The sequence below is a fragment of the Falco naumanni genome, chromosome 2 (genome assembly GCF_017639655.2).
Source record: "Falco naumanni isolate bFalNau1 chromosome 2, bFalNau1.pat, whole genome shotgun sequence".
NCBI lineage: Eukaryota > Metazoa > Chordata > Aves > Falconiformes > Falconidae > Falco > Falco naumanni.
The window spans coordinates 58,577,257-58,597,237 of record NC_054055.1 but is presented as its reverse complement, the minus strand read 5'-3'; the positions used below and the strand labels follow the sequence as shown (position 1 = coordinate 58,597,237).

General features: G+C 44.2%; 1 protein-coding gene across 2 annotated transcripts in view; it reads right to left on the bottom strand.

Annotated features, from left to right (window-relative positions):
• CLYBL (citramalyl-CoA lyase) overlaps positions 1 to 17,454 on the bottom strand; it is a 174,326-nt gene extending 156,872 nt beyond the window's left edge. For both annotated transcript variants that reach the window (XM_040584455.1, XM_040584456.1), the window contains exon 1: positions 17,384 to 17,454. In XM_040584455.1, the coding sequence (XP_040440389.1) occupies positions 17,384 to 17,448 (65 nt within the window). In that variant the 5' untranslated portion in view covers positions 17,449 to 17,454. The remainder of the gene's footprint in view (positions 1 to 17,383) is intronic.
• Between the last annotated feature and the right edge of the window lie 2,527 nt (positions 17,455 to 19,981).

The following is a 19,981-nucleotide window of genomic DNA, read 5'->3' as shown; positions in this document are numbered from 1 at the left end:
CACCTTAGGAAACATATAATTCTTATCAGAAAGCGCATATTGTATTAAAAATCTGTCTTTTATCAGAGAACTGCATGGCTATATGTATGTTTTCTTAGCTACATTCAACTCTCTTCATCAGAATAACACTCTTTGGGGACAGTGTTTCAGGGTTGACAAGAACATTAAACCATATCATAATTATCTTTTCAATGACAACATGGCTTTGTAGTGGAGGCAATGCATGGTTCTCAAGGTGAGTGTTATTAGGCTGTATGTGTTTTCTTGGAAGGAGATTCATGGAAAGAAAAAAGCTTTATATTTTACTGCAAGGAAAAAGATACAGAGTACATGTCATGCATAGCAAAAGGGATTTTACAAAGAAGGCACTAAGTTGAGTGCCTCACTTATCTTCAAGATTGCTTCTACACAGTAAGTGTGAGGATTGGTTTAACGCAAGCTACAATATAGATATAACACAGCATACAATTGTCTGTGACCATTCATATAGATAACTGCAAAAAAATTGTCCGTAAAGTAAGGTAAATATAAAGCAATTGCCTCCTATGCCATAAATGGGTTCTGCCTCATCCTTTCAGAGGCAGAACAGCACACATTCTTATTGCTGTTCAGATAATAAAATCTGTTATTCTTAATGTGAATTAAAGGATTTTCTAACCCATTTTCCACAATCAAAGTACTGTTTTCTCAAATCTGGCAATTAGAAAGTATCAGTTCTGAAACAGCGAGCAAAGTTAGAAACTGCACCAAGAAGATCCTAACAAATTCATAAATTTAATATGCATACGTGTACATGTACTATACACATGTACACATTTTATTTATTTGGATTTTTTTAAAAAAAGACTACTACAGATTTTTAATACTTTTGCAAAGGCCTGAATTATTTTAAAACAGGAATTTTCTTCTTGTTTGTGAAAATAAGGTTGCAATTTTTGTTTTTTTAGCATGTTGACAAATGGATAGATTTAAATCCCTTAAAACAGGATGTACTAGAGGAAAGAAACAGATTATGTTAACCAACAGTTACACAGTGAACACGGCAAATACTGACAGTGTTATGAAAATCATGTGCACAATATGCTAATGGAGAATTGTAAAGCTGTGGCATTTCAGTCGTGCACATGTAAGTTCAGGCACACACAGGCACAAGCACAAAAGACAACAGCCCCACTAAACAGCTCCCCAAAATACACCCAATTGGCCTAATACTAGACACAACAGCTTGACATTCTTAGGGGGGGAAAAAAAAAAAAAAGTCAGAAACTCACTAAATCTTGGTTTTAAAAGCATGCTACGTATCCAGAGAGAGAGCATTCTGAACAGTCAATTACTTTCACATTTTGTCCCAGGACTTTAAAAGTTAAAGGCATAGTTCTGCCAATTGTGAGATGCCCCATCCAGCACAGACCACCCACAACTACTGATTTTCCATCTGGTGAACAAAACAGACATCTCCCTAATTATTTTTAAAAAGGTTTTTTTTCCTAACATACTTCCTTTATTTGTCTGTGACCTGGAACTTAATGGAAAACCTGGTAGATGCCAACCTCATTTCTTGTAATGAAGCATCTTATTTTCCCTATTTTAAGCATGCGTATTTAAAGGCTGTTTAATAGAAAGTTATTACCTAAGCCGATCATTGATAGGCCCTAAATTACTAAATAGCTTGAAATGAGAACAACTTTATATCAAACCCTAAATGTTCTAGTTAAATATTAACCATTAAAAGTTCTTCCCTTAAACTAGTATATTAAAACAGAAAGCAATGAGGTTTACAGTCTCGTATGCTGGGTTCCCATATTGCCAGTGTCAAAATTTATGCCTTTTTTCAGCAATATGGTTGCCATTGCCAGCACCACGCTTATAAATGCCAACTGTAATTAAAATCTGGCACCTTATACAAGCATTAAACACGCTTAAAGATTAAAAAAAAGGGATTATTTTAAAATACTCCTTGCAGCGTATGCAGGCTAAAAAAAAAAAAGTTCTCCTTCTGCCAGTTTTAGAAACATCACAGAAAAAAAAAAAAAGGTCCAAGGTGTCCTGAAAATCAGTCTGGAAAAACCTATATACTGTGCTAATCTTTCACGTGGATGCACGCAAGGGAGGGATGACAAAACCTGGATTTTTATTTGAAAAGGACTACAAAGAAATAGCATATTTAAAAATCTGGACCCCAGGCAGGCACACAGGGCAGGTAACACACAGCCTTTATCCTTTATCTCAGCATCCTTTACACTGACTGTTATAGTTCAACAAACATATAGAGCCTCATTGCTGTCACGGTGGACGCCCAAGCCAGGGTCACGGAACCCAGAGCCCGATGAGGGAGACAGCAGATCACACAGAGAGGAACAGAGGCTGTTCATGTTAATAGTTTTGGGGAGGTGGATGCCATCCTCTAGGGTTTCCATCAGTTACGCACCCCTCATTGCTACATCCCCATGCCTCTGGCACTGGGCAGGAGGCTGGGTGGCCAGTTAAGAAAATCCTCTTCTGGGCTCATCAAGGAAAGAAGTGATTAGCAGGAGGCTCAGGACATATAGACAAACCACACAGGGCTGCCTTGGGAATTAACCCTGGGAAAAGGGGGAGCTGGGGAAACAGACCATCATACCCAGCAAAATTTCCAGCCATAAACTCCTTTTCTACTTACTAGTAGGCTACTTCTGAGTTACACAGCTGGCTTATGGACCACCTGACAATGAGGAACCCATGTACAAGAGAGGTTAAAACCTAAAGAAGCTACGCAGCAAGGTCAAGCCAGGCACATTGCAGCAGGTGTTCAGACAGCACAGCACTGGAGCACCCAGAGATGTGCTTATTGATCTGGCAGCACTGCACCAAGCGCTTGTCTATTGCCCCAGTCGTTCATCCCAGCTAGGAGGTGAGGAAGAGCCAGCCAGCCATGCTGTCAAGTAAGCTACTGGAGAACGACCACCTCTCGGAAGCTCAGCACTGTTCACAAACTCTGCTTGTGGGGGAACAGATCTAAAAAAACCAGGCAGCCTAACCACTGTCAAATCGATCTTACAAATAGTCAGCACTGTTTTTTTCAAAGCAATCTGATGAAAAGTTATGAATTAGCATTTATAGGGACAGCTTCTGATGTGACCCGCAGTTGGAGAGGAACCATGACGGTGTCTGTCTCGAAGTCTGAGACTCCCAGGGCCAACAGCAGCAGGACTTGGCATCTTTGTAGCAAAGGCACAATGGCGGAGACACTCTCCATCCTGCCCTCCGTATCTCGTTCTGGTGGTACCCAAAACAATGGTTTTTTTTCATGACCCTATCAGCAGAAGAGGTAATTAAATTTCCTTTTGTTTTCACATTGTCGGGTGCCCCATATACCAAATGTTTATGGACAGGACTGAAAATTTTATCCTCACATTTTCTTGACATCACATTCTTGGCTGAATTTCTGGATCCTTACATCAAGTTTGCACTTAGTTTATGTTCCCTTGTAGGTACCTCAGTTATTGATTACTTTCAGCAGGATGAAGTCTTTTAAGACACTTATTTTAAAATAACAAGTTGAACCACCAAAAGGAAAACCTTGAGTTAAATAATGTTTGAATCTTGTTTTCCCATTTAAACATTTTAGTTATTTTCTTGGAAAAAGGTTAATTCTCAGTTTGTAACCACTAAAGTATGTTGCTTTGTAACTAAATATAGCTTTTACACTAAATTTGGCACTTCTTATTGCTAGCCAGAAGGACAGAGTAGCTCCACTGATATATATTTAAGCTTTTCTATATCTCATTATACATTTTTTCAGATTAATTTTACTGTTTTTGTTAGGAAATCACGTATGGCACAATCCTTATTGACTAGCTAATTCCTTTGTGTTTACTTATGATTTACATTTCTTTGGATGGAAACTGGAATGCAACTTAAAATGTAGCAAGACAGTTTATCAGTTGCACAGCACAGTCTTAAAGAGGCTAGATTTCTAAAGAAAATTGTTTTGATTTAAAAATTGATCTATTAAAATAACTCTGTCTTAGCTAGAATTAGCACCAATCTTGTATTTGGTCATAATATCCTTCAATATTGTAGTATTAGCAAATCTAATCCTCTCATAATTAGCTTTTATTCACAGATTGGTAGAGAAGAACAAGCTTTTCTGCTTCTTTCAACTCCCAATTGGTCAAGTTTGAATAAATTAGTCATTTAACTGAGCTAATTGAATATATTGAAGAAAATATTCTCTTGGTACTTGGAGAAGAGACTACTGATCTCAAAAGCCAATTCAGTACTTCAAACACTTTGGGTCTCCAGAGTTTAGGCAACTTTCATCAGTTGAATGGTCTGACCCACAACCTGGAAGCATTGTTTCTATTTGGTTTGTTATTTTTAATGATTTAGGCAGATAACAGTAAGCTTGGGCTTTGGCATAATTTTAATAGATGTATTTTCAGGGAGAAATACACTCAGCATAGATTTTGAAAACTTTGTTATTTATTTCTGAGCACTAAGTTTCTACTATTTCATTGACTCAGTGTTCAGCTTTCTGCTTATTGTTTAGTTCCGGTTTGTTGTTTTGTTGTTTTTTTGTTTTTTTTTTTCAGTGGAGGGATGTGCCAGCATTACCATTACTAGTGGCTGAAAGCAGCAAGACCTACATCTCACACATGTTATATAAAAATGCCAGAAAATAAATATTTTTATCAGTTTTAGTACAGGCTTAAAGTGGTCTGAAAAAGAAACTGGAAGTGTAAAAAGTGTTAAAAATATTCAATGTCTTTCCCTTCTGAACTAAATCCCTTCATGGTTGCAGAGTGAAGGCATCCTGCAGCCATCCCTCTCCACACAGCAGACCCTGTCATGCATTGCAACAGATGAATCAAGGAGGTGAATATTTCAAGTCTCTGAAGTGAAGGCCTCCAAACACCTTTGAGGTCTACAGTACCAGAAAGGTCCAAACTATTGCTGGTTTCCTCCAACAAGTTTACATTTGGTTCAAAACTATTTAATTTTGCCATGATGTGACCATTGCATAGTGAATATGTGATTTCATACACTCAGGATTACAATAACAAACTTAAACCATCACGTCTTCATTTTTCCTTTTTTAGCTTCTGCCCTTCGTTGGTAGCGTTTCAAGGTTAATAGATCATTTTCCAGGCAAAAGTGGTCTAAGAAGCTGATAAAAAACCCCCACAGCTACCCAGAGAAATGCAGCCCTTCAGTAGCGTATCCATTTTCTGGTTTACCTTGTTCAGGAACATTGGTGCAGAGCTCTTCTTAGATGATGATACTGACCTTGAAGAGAAAGTTAGCTTAACTGAACTCCGTATCATTTCAGATATACTCAAAGAAAATCTATATTGACTGCATAAAGACAACAGTGGTCTTTAATTTTATTTTAGAAGTTAAAAATCTAGAAATGCCAAGTCAGCTTTCTCACTCTGAATGTGCCTTTGTGCAAGCACTGGGGTTTCCTTTTTTTTTTTCTTCCCTAGTGTATAAGATAGGGTTTTATCTGTTCCAAGTTACTGAATTTAGACAAGCTTTTCCCTATTTTAAAACTCCACATTGGAATGAAAACATTAGGAAATGTCACACCACTTTTGGTAAGAAATTTTCACTTCTATCCAACATTTCTCTGAGTACAGATGAAAATGAAGTGGAGCAGGAGCTTCGGGCTTGAGAATGCTCATGTGGGTAGGAAAGAGCACTGCTCAGGCAGAATTTGTCAGAAAAGTTTGTGAGTGGAAAGGAACCCCTTCGATTTTTAGCGTTAGAAAGCTCTATAGCATCAAAAGCTCCAGCACTAGGGTTTTATACCTTCAGACAGAAGCGATCCAATGCCACCAAACTTCTAGACAGCTGAAGAGTTTATGTGGACCCAGCTTAGCTGGGAACAAAGAAACTTTTCCTCTTAAAATGAGGCTCTTCTTAGGTAGAGAAAGCAGGAAAAAGACCAATTCAACCTGCATCCCCTCTGTAGAGCACCACAGCCTTCACCCCAAGATGGGCACTGTTTAGCACCCTTGTGCTTTGTGTGCTGTGGAAGTATGGAAGTAACTAGTGCAAGCTGGTGAGCAGACAGCCCACAAGTCAAATGTTCATCCATACTGAAAAATGCAGATGTACTTAAGGCATGACAAAAGTGAAGAAACACATGGTGGGAGGACTCTCACACTGAAAGAGTACCACGGGTGAGAAAATGCAGTTAACCAACAACAAAAAGTGGGGGGACGGACCCCAGAAGAGCAGAGACCAACATCCTGCAGCAACCTGCTGAAAGAAATGGGAGATTTCTGGCATCAGTCTGCCTTTTATGGAACAGTGGCTGGCTCCACCAAACTCTGGCTGAGTGGCTTCCATACGGCACGTGAATGTACCTTGCACAAAAGCTCTGGTGGACCGATGGGTATATAAAAGCATATAAAAAAGGTTAAGAGAAGAGAAGTCCTGAGAGAGATGACTATCCCTCTGGAAGACAAGTTTTGATGGTTGAACGCCATTAACTTTCGGAACCTCATTCAAAAAACAACCACAGAAGATTCCTGCAAAGACAAACCTGCAATCCAAGGAAAGGACCAACTTAGAAGGAAACCCCAGAATTAGGCTTTCTGGTAGGTGTGATACTTGGATAGTTCAGGCTAAACTAGATACAGTGTTCTTACTTCATCCCTGAGATAACCTCTCTTGCAGCAGGCCACCACTGGAGGTTACCCTATAGAAACACCAAAGTCACGCTGCGTAAGAAAATAAAACCTCTCATTAAAAATGTCATTACAGTTTTTCATTATTTATGGGTATTATGAGACAGCTATCTCAAGCAGTCAGTCAAAGAATGGCACAGAATTAACACATGCTTTTGGAAAATCACGTACTACCTCTTCTGCACTGAGCTTCTGGTGAAGCACTGAAAAAGCTCTGCCATGTGAGTCTTGGGCAAACCTAGCACATTAAGTGGAGAGCACATCGTCCAATGCTTGTTTAATACAATGTCTTTTCCTGTGAATTAAGCTAGAGTAAGATGATTTACTTCATGTTTTGAAATCTGGCTGGAGAAGAGAGGGACTCCAGAGCAGCAGTCCATGCTCAGAGCTCCCTGTTTCATCTCGTTGTGGCAGGTAAGTAGCAACTGCAATTTTTTTATTATTCGACAGATGTTTGCTGGTTACAGTGAAATCACCAGAAAGGTAAAAACCTGAATGTGCTTAGAAATTAAACTGCATTCTCATGCTTGTGATTATTAATCATCTACTCTAGGTTGAGACAGGTCTATTTGGAAAAAAAATCTTAAATTTCCACTGTCATTGAAGCAGCTGTGCCACGAGCAGAGCATCGCAGGCTACAGAGGGAGTGCCCATCTGCAACCTTTTACAAGCCCCAAAAACTCACACTGTACATAAAGTTTTCAAAAACTGAAGATTAATTACATCTTTGCATGAAGCTTGTTTGAATTATATTCTACTGCTAATACCATAAAGCTCTTTTCATAAGGTTGCTACTGCTTTCTCAGCACAGCACACCAAGAACAATTAAGATCTGAATAAATCCTGTTTGTTATCTTCCATAATTTACCTGTTCATCTAAACCCATGTGTTCCTTCAGAGAAACGGCAACATGTTAGTTCCCTCCTGCCCAAGTGAAATAGAAACACTATGTATTATATTACATTATATCATAAACTTTAGTAACCAGTATCTCCCTTCAGGAAAAACTGCACGTGTTGCCCTCCACCTTTAAGAGGAACACATGGGTTCCAACTGGCTGTCATTAAATTTCAGGTTTTAAAACCTGCAAACATACGGTAGAGTTACATTATGCACTGCTGCTAAATTCACTGTGTGTACTGCAGAAGGATGGTCTGAATCAACAGTGTTAATGGTTCAACATTTAAACAAAAAATAAACAGATAAATTAAAAAAAAAAAAAGACAAAAAGGAGACATAGTTTTGAGATTGTATTTTCTACCTGCTGCATCTCATTCCTCCTTGTTTAACTACCTGTCCATACTAAGAACTTTGCAACCAGCCAAGAATTTAAGTGAATCATAACAGCGAGATAAATTTTGGGACACAAAGCAACAGGAGCCTTTTCTTTATGTTCCAAGCGGTTTTAAAGCTGCTGCGGGGCGAGGCAGGAGCAGGCAGCAAAGCGAGGGGGTGCAAAGGGAACTGGCCATTAACTTATCAATTCCAGGCCTTGGCTTTCTAATTGACAACCTCAGGGCTACTTTCATCACTTGTCGACTTCAAACCCACACTCAATTTTTCCTTTAGATAATGATGCAACTATAACATAACGGTGTTTCTGACATATTGCAGCATGTAGCAGTAGGAAGGTTTCCTCAGTACCTTAGTTTTAACAGGAAAGGAAAAAACCCAACTGTTAAATGGTTTTCACATCTATCAACTTCTCAAAAACAGGTTTTATACTTCCAGTATGCTGAAGTCAGTATTTGGTACTGGCCCAATCCAAAGCACCTTCAGTGCTTTAGTATTGCTACAGATTTAACAAAAAAATAAGTGAATGTTTAATGCGATAAGCCTACAAAGCATGCATTCATATATAAAGCCTAAATTAACAAACCTTCCAAAGCTAGAAATACACTACAAATTAGAGAACTTAAATGATAAATACCACAAAAAAAATGGCATTAAAAATATACTAATGACTAGAAATTGTATGTCCTTCACAAAGAAAATATAGAAGTAACAGGAATGCTGCCATGGACACATCCCTACAGAGAGCTAGAAAACCCTGACTCCCGTCCTCCCGCAGAAATCCAAGTGGCTGCTGAAGGCAGCCAGACCATTTGTGAACAGTAAGGTACTCAGGTAAGTATGTTTATCACATTTTGACCATAAAGGGGAAAATTTTTTTTTTTGTCAAGTAACAGCATGTCCACAGGCAACAAAGCACCTGGCTCTAACATAAACAGTCACATAACTGCCTTTTAATAGTGGATATAAAGGTTTGAGTCCTGCAGTCGACTCTGCAAAGGCCCTGGGGTCATACTAAACTCAGTGTAATGTTTGGGGCCCCGAGCACGTCAATCTAGGCAACAAAAGCAGCATCAGAAAATGCAATGCCACTAATACACCCCTGAAGTGCAACTGCTTCTCTGGCTCCTATGTGATCGGCATACAGAGGGACGACAGTCCGGCTACCACACCATATAGCCCATTGCTGCCGAAATCGGTGTGCATAAACACACAGGTATTGAACTAATACAGATTAATAAAACAAAGGCGCCACAGGCCAATCTGACATGCAGTCGGCTTTTGTCTTCAATGGAATTTAGGCTCTGCTGGTGCAAATTGGCACCCAAGTAACTTCAGTCACAGGCCATTAATGAGGCTGTGAATAGGTGGCTTAGGTTGGCTGGACTAGAAGAGTTAAGTGCCAGCCTCTTAAAATTACAGATAGGGATGCCTCACTTCCAGGTAGCAATTGCTACGTTTTGGTCATAAACTTAAAAACGATTGCTCCAACTCTCATTTGAGGAGTAACAGGGGAGCATGTAAAGAAAGCCATACCAGCTCCAAGAACGAACACTGGACTGAACGTCTCCTTGGGCTGCCACTTTAGTGCTTTTCAGGCTTTCTAGGCCCATAAAGCTGCAGCATATTGTGAATTTAACAAATTACGTTGCCTCTTTAGAGCCATAACAGTTTTAGGAAGTCTGGGTGTGCTGGCATATCACCCACTTTGTTGAAGACCTCTCTTCATTTCAAGTGTTGTGCATGCTGCTTACTCCTTTTCAAGCAGTAAGGAGGCAAGAGCAATCCAGACAAAATATCTGGCCCACATAACGGACAAAGGTCACCGGTTGCAAAATATTATTAAGAAGTCAGGAGAAACTTATTTTATAGCCAAATGAGCGGCTCAGTAAAACTCTGGGCTATAGTAGGAAAGATGATAAGCCCAACAGCTGGGCAGTACAATTGATAAGGTTTTTACCAGGATCATTGTCCGGGATGTTTTTAGGTTTTTTTTGGACAAAAGATATCAACACAAGAAGCATGAAAACCCAGGTTATTACATTAATTATGAGAGGCAGGTGTTTTTCCATTTTTTTTTAAAACCCAGTCCCCACCACCTTTGCAATTTTGCCACTCCAAGGCTGCAACCCACAGTACAAACCGGTTCCCTTTCAGGGTTTGGAGTACGGGTTTTACAAGCCTGTTTTGCCTTCCTGCAGGCACTTTGAGCTTATAAATGGCACCTTTCAGTGTCCTGAATTATGAAGGGCAGCTAGTCCTGAATTCTCCTGTCGCTTAATGATCTCACATAAAATGAGGTCCACAAAACTTTTATTACCGCTGCAGTTCAAATTCACAGGTGAAGAACCACCAGGGAAAGGATGCGGACATCTTTTGCTCTCCTAATTTTCCAGGTGCAAGAAAGTTTCCCACTTGGGCTTGAACAATTAGTTAACTCTCAAAGCGAAGCCTGATCTAAATAAAAAGACTGCAGTATGTTACCCCTATAAGCACTGGGAAAATCCAAGGGGAAACCACTTGAGAGCAACACACACTAGCATCAAATTTAGGTTAAAAAATTTAGGTTAAAAACCCCTATCTAAGCATTTATTTATTGTCTTTTGTTTTCCACCTAATTTTATTTACTTACACCAAGTATATCTGACACTCAAGAATTATGTGTAATATTTAATTAAAACATGAATTGGTTCCTCTGCTATTCTGGTAATAACATCCACTGTTTGGAAAACATACGGTACCTCAGCAGTCCAAACAAAAATTCTAAAGAAAGTCTTTCCAAAAAAATAAAGGATTTTGTTTGTTACAAATCACTTTTACATTTATATAAAGATTTAATGATTCATGGCATGCTAAATACAGTGCTAATGAGCTTCAGGTTGTGTTTTTCATTTTTGTTTGAATTTTTTTTCCCCCGCTAAAAACAATTACTAGAGGCCATTCAAATGCCACTGCATAAACCAGGAAACCTAGTAAAACTGTAGGTAAAATTGGCATTTTGTTTCAAGAGTGGCTCAGGAGTCCAATTCGCTTGTTGGCGAGCTACGTATTTCAAATAGCACTTGTATTGCCTCCAAAAAGGGAGCAGAGTAAGACGCTTTCAAAACCCACACATTTACAGTGTTCATTAATGAAAAACAAAAATTAAAGAGCATAACCTCACCGTTTAATTCCTGCCTTCCAAGGATGAAGCATCTTAGCCTTTCTGCTTTCTTCTCTACTTTCCAGTGAAAGGTAGATAAATTAGCAGAAATACAAGCTCTTCATTCTCAGTACCTCTTCAGAGGATACACACGCCCATAGGAGCTTAAAAACCTTCCTGGGGAGCATTACTAATCTTGCTCCTAACAGCACAGAATTTTTAAAGCCTATTAAAACACTGTCTAGTCATAGCTGTGCAAGTCTTGCTTTTTTGTGACCTGGTTTCAAGAAACAAAAAAATAAAATCAGTGGAAATAATGCCCAATTGTCTTTCATTGTTCAGTTACACAGATCATCGCCCACCTCAATGACTAACTAGGTACCAAGCATTGTCCTTCTACAACAAACCTTGCCACCTACTGCACGGAATCATAGAATGGCTTGGGTTGGAAGGGACCTTTAAAGGTCATCTAGTCCAAGCCCGCTGTGATAAGCGGGGACATCTTCAACTAGATCAACTACAGCATGTGTTGATGCTTCCGTCTAATGGAAGTCCTACCTTGACCCTGCTTTGTCCAACCCCACCGCCTCTGCCTCTGGGCCTAGGAATACTTTCAGAAACCTAAAAATAATTAAAACCGCCTTCTGCATAGGGTGTAGCACTCCTGCCTGGCTGCAGCAGAGCTGCTGGCCATTTACACCACTGCAAGTCAAGTCACCATCAATCCCTTGGATTTCAGTCTTCCAAGTAACATGTGTGTTACTGCAAAGGCTTTCAGATAACTTTTTAACTGAAAACATCCAGGATGTTGGGGGTTTTAATAAATCATCATAGTTATCGCCCAGCAGCTGATAAAACTGAAGTTAATTAATGTTGCCAGGAAATAGAAATATATCTGCAATGAACCAGTCTTGTTATGCCCATATTCAGCATTTCCCCTCCTTTCTTTGAAGAGCATTTCACCAACTTAAAACAAAAAAACCAAACACCCCCCACCCCCAACAGATCGAGTGAATGAAAGATATTCATGCTAACTAACCCCGCTCTCCAGTTCACTCCGCCTCAAAATCCCACTGACAATATCAAGAGTGGGGAATCAAACCCCTTTACTACAGAGTCTACAGCAGATAAAGCAGCAATTGTGGTTATACAGTATTGGAAGTGTAGCTACAACATAGCGTGACAGCTTGTTAGTGTTGAAAATATATAAGCTCTTTGTAATTGTGCCTTTGGAATGCCATCTGTCTTGAATTAACGTCCACCTGGGATCATGTTTCGATGACCAATATGGACAGATTACTGGAACTTTAAAACCTCGCTTTCTTTGTAATTGACATTTAAACTGTTTGAAGTTTCTCATTAAGTCCTTTTTTACAAATTAGGTGCAGATGTATAAAGCTAAATGTACAGTACTAAGGGAAATTAGGTCACCTGAAAGCTCAATAATAAAATGTATCAACTGTTTAAGTGCAATGAGTACATTAAAATTTAGAGATCGACTTTATGCCCCAAATTCTTCAGTTTCATCATTTCCCTTTCATCGCTGCAGAGCCCCTGATGCCAACCATTTTTAATTAAAACAGCAGAGAAGAAAGCAGGTTTGGCTGCTCAGCCCGTGACAACTGGTCAACCCTGGCCCACAAAGGGCTGGAGAAGGCCAGGCAGGCAGCCGCAGCGATGCCTCTTTCACAGGGACAGGCAAATCCTATTTACACCAATGATACTACAAGATTTAAAGGGCACAGGGAGACTTGAGAGGTAAATATAGCACCAACATGAAAATAAGGGAAAAATGGTGAAGGGGACTTGTTGAACACCCAGGGGCTCAGTAACCATGCAGCTGACCTCCAGACCCACTTGCAGTCAAAGTTCTGCAGACCTGCTGTGCTGCGCAGCCTCGCGGGACAGGAGAGGGAAGCGTGAAAAGGGCAGCGGCCAGAGAAACACCTCCATGCACAGCTCTGCTGGCAAAATAAAGGTGAACAGACTATGCCCCCTTCCCAAACAAGAAGGCTCAGAGAGGCAAGAAAGGGGTCCAGGAGAGACCACCACCAGGAGCCCACCTGATGAGCAGAGGACAGAGAAAATACCACCCTGGGGTTCGTCAGCAAAAACCCTACAAAGCTGTTAGCATCAAGGGGCTTTTACCTGCCAGAATGACTCTTAAGAGACTTCAAGTACAGCAGCCTGGTCTCCCCAAAAGGCATGAAAACCCCAGAGACCCCACTCACCCAGACCTGAGTGGCCAAGAGATACTGCACAAGCATAGGAAGGCTCAATGCTGGAAGGCACCAAGCATCCCCCCAAGGGAACATACGCCCTCCTTCCCCACCCAGGGCCACAAAGCAGGGTTGGCATCGAGCCTCAGGATAGCGTCCTGCCACTGGTGGCATTTAAAGTCAACCTGATCAAGTAGGGTTGGTGGAAGGTTGGTAAACCCTCTCGCCTGGAGAAAGGTCTCCTGGGACAAATTAGGACACCACCTACATAAAATGCACAACTGCAAATCCTTTTGGCACCGCAGCCAGCATGTTGGTTCTTGAAACTATGCCAGAAGGCGTACCCTGGATCCCTGCTCCTAAGCATGAAAGTGCAATGGAAGAAGCGGTCTTCTCCTAAAAGCTGGTAAACAAGATGAATACACTGTCAACCAGATCTTTTTTTGTGTGCTTAGACTACATTATCTCCTCTTAAGCAGACTGTCTTCAGTACTACTCTTTATTACAGTGAGTTTAAAAAGCTTTTCTGCTTACATCCCCTTACAACCCTATTCTGGTAAGCTACTAAAATTCTGTTTGCAAAAGAGCTGTAAACTTTCAGCTGGATATGTTTCTGCTGCTTCTGATAAACAGCCGAGCAACTTTTCTGTGAAAGTGGCTGTGCATCTATTTGCAAAATGAACAACAGGTCTCAACCGGTACCAGAACAGGACAGCAGGGGATTGTGGTTTCCTTGATCCACAGGCTCCTTCTCTGTGCTCATACACATCTTCAGTTCAAGGAGGAATTCAGAGAAAAATGCATATTTTTAAAAGAAAGAAAAATTAAACCAGCTGTATGTTAGCAAACTGCAACACCTGGGAGAGAACAAAACCTGACCAATATAATACAGCAAGGTAACAACGTTTTCCAGGAGGGGACAGCCCAATTCATTTGCAAAGGGGAACGAGACAGAGGAGTAATACATTTGCCACTTGTACCAAATGGGAAAGACTTCTAAGGAAAATGCATTTGTACCCATTCCGTTTTGCTCACACATTTTATGAACACCGGCTTTCATTTGGCAAACGGGTCCACTAAGAGGACTGGGCAGGACTCTCCAGAACCGTGTCAGCTTTAAGCAGACTAGTTGGGGTGCCAGTGGTGATTAGCTGAACATGCTCAGCTTTGCACCCTGCTTCTCATTAGCATTAATTAGCCAGCATCATACCTCTGCTGCTGCCAGGATGAGAACTGGCTCAGGCAGTAGTTTCACAGTCCTTAATGCCGAGTATGGAGTTGCCAGAGTGCACAACGGGGAGCTTATGTCAGCCCTGTGTATTTCTGCCAAGGGCAGAGGAAAGTGGAGACCCAGTTCAGCAGAAGGCTGGAGCAGCACAGACAGGTAATACCTCTTTTGGCATAAGACCTCCCAATGTAACTTTAACCTGCACAAAAACATGCTTCACTTGACCTAGCAGCGATGGCTGACAAAAAGCCCCATCCTACATGCTCCCTCATGTGTGGCCCAGTGACAGTGGTTGCAAGGTAAACTGAGGCTCCATCAGGCCCACCCCCAAAAGAAAATACGGCAATACCAGAGACTTGATTAGCAATGTTCAAGGTGTCCCCTCCCTCCCTAACGTGAGCTGCTATCAGGTTGTCACCTTGCCAGCAACATGACATCATCAGTTTAGGTGAACCAAAGTGACTTTGTAGAAAAGCACATTCTGCAGATATGGCATGACAGTTCTGCCAGATAAAGTGGTTTTATCACTAGAAAGTCACACTTTCAAATAAATTTCACCCCGAGGCCATAACCTCAAAAGACACACTTAAAAACGTGTAGAACATAAAATGAGTGATTTTTTTGATAAGAGGTTCAGAAAAGAAATCCCTCACAGACTTAACACTTTATTGATATTCTTGGTTATAGCTCTACACACACCGAGCAGGATCAGCTACTGGCAAGGACCACGATTCATGTCTTTCCATCTAAACGTTGCAACAAAGAATAAAACTATTTCACAACTAACAAAGGGGAACCCTTTAATTTGCTGGAACAATTTCAGCTCCCATTGCATCAGCACCCTCCAGTGTCCAATCCATGAAAAACAACATGATCACTGATGCGCAAGGTAGATACAAAAGTGGAGTGTGAAGCGCAAGACAGAACAGCGGTGGATTCCTGGCAGTTGAGATGAGAGAAGATGCTCCAAACACCAGAAATTTTAGTTGACATAGGCACAGTCCCTGAAAAAGGTCTGACACGGGGTTATTACTCTTCTTGGGCTCCTTTGGTCCTTGCAGGCATGCTGGTGTATCTGCACCTTTGGCATGACACACTCTCCGTGCCCACACGGTATATTCCATATACTGCAGCGCTCCACCAAGATGAGAGTTTAACGAAGCCACTTTTGAGTGATTTAGTACAGGCATGTGGAATAAGCTACTTAAATAAATACATGTAAAAAACCCTTGTAGAGGGGTGAAGCAGACATGCACTCGGCTAGCTGAGAGCAAACAGGTGATCACGCTTATGTGTGCTCTTACAGTGTAATCACCAAGCAATGCAAGAATGCTTCACAAAGATCTGTCAGCAAGAGCTGCAGTAAATAATTGACTATGAAAACATTGTCTTTAAGAGCACATTTGAAGCTCTTGACAACAAGAACAGAAAGAAATGCCGCATTTGTTATTAAAAACAGCTGGAAGGAGTCTTTTTAAAACTTCATCCAACAAGACAATCTTTTGCAGACAAGGAAAGCCCAAAAAGCTCTGGAACATCACAAGTAAGCAAAACCAGCTCTGTTCCACAGGTTTTGCCTGCCTGCCAATGATGCAAACACTCCATCCACATTCTCATGGAAGCATTGCACAGTGGCTTCACAGGGGCAGCAACATCCGTGTGAACAGGGGATGGTGGCAGCTGGAGAGGCAGCTGTGCCGCATTGGAGGTACCTGCGGTAATTAGGGTCCCAGCCTGACAGCATGGCAACCAGTGCTGTGGGACCCAGGCATCAGGGTCCAGACCCAGCAGCACCTGCCAACTCCTGCTAAAAAGCAGGGAGCTGCTAATTAAATCCAGCCAACACGTGCATCAATTGCCAAATTTGAAGTCATCCCTGTATTTTCTCTCCCCGCTCCAGACAGTTCCATGGCTGCCCAGCTCAAAGGTGAGACAGGACTCCTCATGCCTCATCCTGCTCTGGTCTCCGACCGCTTGGATGCCCCAGATTCCGTAGTCTCCACCTGCGCGGCGGCCTCTCTGGCTCCACAGCAGCACCCCCCGCCCCCCGCGGCCCCTGGCGGGGAAGCGCCCGCTGAGCTCGGCCCACACAGCCCTCCCGCGGCCGCGGGGCCCCGGACCACAAGGGCCTCCCCACGCCCGGGACGGGGGCCGCTGACGCCCCGCTGTGCCCAGCTCCACCTCGGGTGGTTTCTCAGCACGGTATTCTCTGAAGAGGGGCGCCCCGCTGCGGGCCCAGCCCCCCCGGGTTTCACGCCGCGGGCGGTGGGCGCAGCGGCCGTGTGGGCCGCCAGGCCGGGGCCGGGGGCGCCCAGCGCGTTGCCCCGTCGGGGCTGTGCCAGGGCCAGCAGCCGGGCAGCGCTGCGTGACGGGAAGAAACTTCATTTCTGCTCCCACGTGCCCCGTGCCCGAGCGCGGCCTGTGACCGGTGCCCCGCGCCGCAGGCACAGACAGGGCCGGCGGCTGCCTGAGGGCGGGAGAGAAAGGCTGTTCCCCCGGCTGCTACGCGACCGAGGCGGGCAAAGGAGCGGCAGAGCAAGGGAACCACCGCTCCTCCCCTGCAGGCGCCCCAGCCCCGGCTCGTCGCCCGCCGGGCCCACACCAGGTCTGCCTCGACGCGGCGCCGCGGCCCCAGCAGCTCCGGCTGCGGGGCTGCCCGGCCCCCCCCGCCCCGGCCTGCGCCGGGGACCCGCCGCCCGGCCCCTACCGCCCCGGCCGGGGGGAGCACGGGAGACCCCCCGAGCGCGACTCCCAGCAGGGAGGGAGGGGCGGTGCCGGGGGTCCGCTGATCCCGCCCCCCGCGCCCGCCGCTCGCGTCACTCACAGTCTCCGCCTCCGCAGGCGCAGCCCAGCCCGCCAGCAGACCCACGCCGCCGCCGCCGCCATCATCCCCGTCTCGGCCCCGCCCCGTCCCGCCCCATTGGCTGGGGCTGCGGCACCCCCCACAGCGGCGCCACGCCTTCCCGCGGAGCTGATTGGTAGGAAGGGGGAGGAGGTGTGCCCCTCGTCACGCCCCCCACGTGCCGGGGCCGGCCGGGCGCCGCGGGGCGGGAAAGGAGCCGCACGTCACCACGGGGGCGGGGCGTGTCTCGCGTTACCGGCCGCCGCCGGTTGTCGGGCCTGAGTCGCTACTGGCGGCCGACCCGGGCCTGCGGGCTGCCCCCGCGGCTCCGGGTGGCGGCTCCCTGCCCCCTCTCCCCGCTGCTCCAGGGCAGGCCGCCGCCCTCGGGCAGGCCGCGCTCCCCCGCCCCGCCAGGCCCCTGGAGCCAGAAACCCTGAGGGGGAGGCGGGCTCGCACCTGCCTCGGCCGCCTGAAGCCCGCCCGGGGTGGTGTGTGTGAGAGGGGGGTGAGCGGCACCGCCGCCCGGCACTCCCACCAGCGCCCTCCGTTCTCCTTCCCGGGTAGCGGTGGCTGTGCAGGAACAGCCGCTGGGGTAACCGCTTCAGCTAGCCGGGTGCTGGCATAGCCCTTGGAGTAGCAGCACTTAGGCGGTGGGGGTGTTTGTGGTGGGGCTGCTGGGTTCAGCACGAACATGGGGAAACGCAGACAGAACCCGAGCGCTGAGGCAGGCCCGCTGCTACAACCAGGCTCTTTGGCAGAGGTGGCTCCACTGCAGGGGTCAGTTCTGGCAGCGATGCTTCTGCTCTACACATCTCTGTTTGGAAGTAACTGTCTCGAGTGGAAATAGCTCATGCATGCAGAGGGTAAAGAGCTAAGACCAAGGGTAACGTGTGAAGTAGCAGGGGAGGGGGCAGGAAGGAAATGAAACTGAGAAGGAAAGGGTCCTGAAAACGGAGCAGGGATTCTGCTGATCTGTTTTCCATCAGTCCACAGCTAGACTGAGAATCTATTTTTCCTTGTCATGCCGCTCAGATGTGCTGGAGTGGCCACAAAGCGTAATCCCAGCAAGCTCCTCCAATAGTGTGGATTTTTCTGCCAGGGTTCCTAAGGACGGGAGCTTGGATCATGCCACCTATCTGTCCCATCATCTCCCATTCCTACCATCCTACAACTGCTGAATGTGTTGCTCATTCTGGACCAAGTCTGGTCAGAAGACAGAGATCCCCAAGATACTCAGTTTCAACAGTTTTCCCAAAAACAGGAGAAGGATAATGAAACAACACCCCAAACCAGCGCCCCAACTCCTTGAAAGGTCCAAGCTCATATCTATGTAGGTCAAGCTCAGGTCCTCACAGAAGAGTTTTTTTATTCTCTCACTTGCTGACTTTGCTCTTTGTAACTTTGCCATGTAACTTTGTTCTTTCCCTGACACACAATTTGCTTCGCTTTGTAGAGGGCTGCGTAGAAATTTTCTGCTTTGGCTTAACATCACTTTACTGGGGAAGTGGTGTCAGCCAGTATGAGTTTCCCCTACTAGCAAAATGAAATACACTGCTTTGAATATAAGCTGTGTTGAAGCATGAAAGTGACCTGCACTCAATTTCCCTCCCCTCTGTAATCTTGCATGTTAGTCGTGGGTGATACCACTTGAATCTGACGTAAGGTGATAACAAAGAAACATTTTTTCAGCACTAGTAGCTGAGTGTATGTTTTGCATGAACCAGTGTCAAAAAGCCTGGGGCAGCCTGGCCTGCTCATTTCCAAATGTTATATGCCGCTTCAACTTGCAAATGATCGAGGGAACACAGGGACGCCAATTAAATCTCGTTACTGTCTTTTCCCTTCTGTATTCTGGGAAAGATACTGTTCGTCTCTCTCGCCCTTTTAAAACTGGAAGCCTTTTAAAAATGCTGTGTTTTCCATTAATTACATTACACCAATAAAACATTTTCCAGGATGTTCAGAAGGTATTTATGGGCCTAACTCCCATCGACATTCTCAAGAGCTAGGCACCCAGGTACTTATGAGCATGTGAGTCTTACAGCATCAGTGTCTTTGGGGCTAAGACCCTTGGAGCCATATGTACATGAGGAGTATGTGGAGAAAAGGGTTGCTGAGCTCAGCTGGGCCTGGTAGTCAGTATTATGATACTTTTGTCAGTGCTACTGGTTATTTTGTCTCCTTGCAAGACCTCATCTGCACAAATGTTTCACCTAAATGTGTGATAACTACACACAGAAATTAACTGGAGAAAGCAATCCTGAAACTTCTCAGAGAGAAAACAGATTACGAAGATTGAATGACTGCACTGTTGACAATCATTTAGCATTTTTTATGGACTAGGCAAAATAGTCTAAAAAAAAATAAATGCCTACCAGTCTTCCTTCTCTTATTCCAGGAAAGCATCACAGCAACCACAGTGCTCCAACGTACATTTTATGTACGCTATTTTTTTCAATTGTTACATTTCAAATGCCTTCTTTGTAATGGTGGTCTAGTAGCTTCTGAGGTGTTGAAAGCATAGCGTCGCTATGAAGGAGTAAACCAAATATTCTGGAAGAAGATATGCTTGTCACTGCT